The 3,556-nt window shown below is 44.3% G+C and overlaps 1 protein-coding gene across 1 annotated transcript; it reads right to left on the reverse strand.

Moving 5' to 3' along the window:
• Window positions 1-791: 791 nt before the first annotated feature.
• Window positions 792-2,754, reverse strand: LOC123133320 (uncharacterized). The gene is made up of 2 exons (XM_044552819.1): window positions 1,442-2,754; window positions 792-832 (listed from the first exon to the last, which is right to left on the reverse strand). The coding sequence occupies exons 1-2, from the start codon at window positions 2,685-2,687 to the stop codon at window positions 792-794; spliced, it is 1,287 nt and encodes a 428-aa protein (XP_044408754.1). The 5' UTR covers window positions 2,688-2,754.
• Window positions 2,755-3,556: the final 802 nt, after the last annotated feature.

Here is a 3,556-nt window from a genome sequence, read left to right on the forward strand (position 1 = left end):
GTCCGTTGTTCTTGGTCCCAACAGGGAATTAATCACCATCAGTTTCGAGTGAAGCCCCATCCCTCGAAACCCTAGTCTAGTTCAATGTTGTTCATACGGGGAATTCAGTTTAAAAATTGCAGTTGGTAAGCATCCATCCTCGAACATTCGGAACAATAAGGGAATACGGTGTCAAAAGGCACTTCCACTGTTTTAGACATTATAGTTGATGTCGCAAAAAATACTCAGGATGGTTGTAAATATTAAGAGATACAGAAAATAATGTGATGACATCAAACACATCGTAGCATTTAAGAAAACTGAAACATTCCCGAAGCTCGAAGAAATAAAACATTGGCGGCCATAATTTGATCATTATGAAGTAGGGGCACATCCACATATTGGACTGCAAGGCAAGATACCGTTCACAGGAGAGCGATCAACAACGGCACCTAGTAGCTGCACATGAGCCGGAAAAAAAAGCAACAATATTAAAACAAGACCGGCTCTTCTTGGGACATATATATGGAAACTATGCATGTAAGCATGTTGACAAGAGCAACTCATGATGCAAACACAGAACAGATCATGGACAAGTTGTGAAGAAATAGTGGTCTAACTCAAAGGCACACCTTTTACAAATGAATAACCTTATATAAACTAATCAGTTTAATACACCAGTAACATAAACCAAAATAAACCATTAATCATCTTATTAATTTTGTAACCATGACAAAAAGACATGCGTATAGCAAAAATAGAAATGACCTCACCTGTTCAACCAAAATAGCACATTGGCAGATCTCTTGTGTTCAGAGATTTGGATCCACCCATTTCCACCCAACTCCCCTTCCTATATCAAATGAAGCCCAATAAATCAATTAAAAAAATATGGAGAAGTTGGATCATGACAATGCATGGTACGCTTTTGTGACAACTACAGTACATGAAGCCAAATTCGCTGTCAGATGGAGGAGATAATTATAATATTCCTTTACCAAGAAATATTTGGACTACTTAGAAGTTTAGAGAAAATAGATCCATACAGAACACAACTGCAGAGACTATGTACAGGTTAATGCCAAATATGGCTCCAAACAAAGTATGCACAAATTGGGAAAACTCAGTCTCAAATTGAGCATTACTTGTTATTGCTCAAATTTGAAGAACTAGTATTATTTTCGAAAAAAAAGTACATGCCGCTATGAATTTATTATTATTACTAGTATGAATAACAAGCAAGACAGACATTGTCTTGCAAGGAGACACATTGCATGGGAAAACGTAACACAAGCTTTAATCTTCCAATTGAGTAACTATTTTTCAAAGATTAGATGGTTTCTCTATATTTTTTACATCGATTTGACCATTAATCACATGAACACTGATACAACAAACACATACCAATGGAAAATTGGTATTTGGAGTTAATCTTGTTACAGATGAGATACAGATGTCTTACCTGCAGTATAGAAATTTCTGTAGGGAAAATGGGCCATAAGAGACCGCTCATTCGGTTCAGAAATTAATCTGATCTGCATCGACTTAAGGTGGAGCATTATGTCGCCCCTTTGTGTGGACAGAACCAACGCATTTAACTCCTCGTCATACCCCACCATCGCTGCATTTCTGAAGGCATTAGACAGGATCCCCTCCAATTGATTGATTTTCTGCAGAAGCACCCATCCGGCAACACCATCAGAGTTCAATTTCGTCTCCCATATATGAATGCCCAGTTCGGACATAATGGCGAGGCCAAGAACACTATGATCTTCTGTTCGTAAGAGCTGAATGAACCAGTTGTGGATACCATGGGCCTCTGCTGGCGTCTTGGTGACGACAAGAGTCTGGTTTTCAATATCAAATGCAAGGATTTGACCTCCATGAAGCAACCAGTAAATTGTATTCCCGATAAGGATGCTGGGATTTGGCTTCATAACTATATCTGTAGTCGACGTTGAGACAACATTCCCCCATACACCCGACGCTGATTCATAGACACAAGCGAATGATGTCTTCGAGTTTCTACTGGTGCAGATCAAGACCAATTTGAACGACGGGCTCAAGAAGGAATCATCGTGCACATGCCCATCTTGATCGTCAACACACATCACCGTGGCGCTGCACGTGCACCTACGGAAACTCTTCATTTTTGTTCTGTGGAGCTTGGATGGAAAAGGCACGCGGTGCTGGTGGCCGTTGAGGGGATCCCACACGAATACCTCGCACAGAGACTCGCTGAGCATGACGGCGAGGCCGTGGCGGCAGCCAAGTAATTCCCAATCCACCCCGTGGTCGGGCACAAACAAACGTTGGGCCGGGATGTGATTGGGCGGGTCCAAGACGGGAGTAAACATGGGATATGAGATAAGAGACCCTTTGGAGAAACCCAAAGGAGGAGGAGGAGGAGGCCTCCTCAAGCTGTGAAGAAGCCGAACAAAGAAGCAGCGTTGGGCGGGGAAGCGGTCGGGCTGGTCCAAGATGGGAGTGAAGGCGGAGTATGTGAGGCGAGACACTTTGAAGAAGCCCAAGAGAGGAGGTTCCGGGTGGTGTCTGCTCAAACGGCGGAGGAAGCGGGGATCGGAGAGGATGCGGCGCCAGCGCGTGCATACGAGGGAGGCGCGGGAGAGGATTGACGGCAGCGGTGGGAGCCGGAGGAAAATCTCCCGGAGGAGGTCCTCATCCTCCAGCGGCGCTGGAATTGACATGGCGCGGCGGCTGGAGTTTTCGTCCACTTTTTTCCGCAAGCAGCTAGCCTGGCCGCGTGAAGCCTGGCACGCGAGGAACGACGCCCAACACCACCCTTCTCCGGCTCCTGGATACGGCCTCACGGAGCTGCTGTGGTCGGAGCGGAAAGTCGGCGGATCTGAAGCAGGACGCGTGTGGCAAGGCAGAGGATCGAGATTTGAACTTTGCTACGTATATGAACTCAGCGGTAAGATTGGAAGTCCGTGTCCGTATATGCCCGTTACTTATATGAGGTTACAAAAAAATAGTTTCGATTCCGCTTCAATAGGCGTGTCAGTTCATAGCTCGGAAAATCAGATTCATTTGTGATCCGTGCCCAGCCTCTCCTACTACATAAGAAACGATTTTTCAAATAAAAAGCACGGATCGGATCGCAGTACGGATACGATCGGATCGCAGTACGGATACGATCGACGTACGGAGTACAGTCTATTTATCTCCACTTGGATAGGCAGGTCGCAACATTCTAGAGTAAGGGTAATTCCTGCAAGGATGCGTGGTGGTGTTGGCATGAGGCGGGGCAATGAAATGACGGATGCTTCTTCAAAACAAACATTTGGCTTCCTTCACCCGCAAAAAAATAAAATAAGAAATGAAACCAACACATTTATCCAAACAATGTTGAGCAATTCTTAACAAATACACCCTTTTGTTATTACAATGAAATTGCGGACAGGTCCTAACATCTTGCAGTCAACACCCTAAAGCTTTTGTTTTATTAGAAACAAGGCTAAAATTTTTGACAAGTCGTGAGAAATTAGATAGGAAATTTCGGCAGCATAACGGGACGGGTGGGGAAGAATCTCATGGCGTATTTGGAAAATGAAAA

This window comes from Triticum aestivum, chromosome 6B (assembly GCF_018294505.1).
Source record: "Triticum aestivum cultivar Chinese Spring chromosome 6B, IWGSC CS RefSeq v2.1, whole genome shotgun sequence".
Classification (NCBI taxonomy): domain Eukaryota; kingdom Viridiplantae; phylum Streptophyta; class Magnoliopsida; order Poales; family Poaceae; genus Triticum; species Triticum aestivum.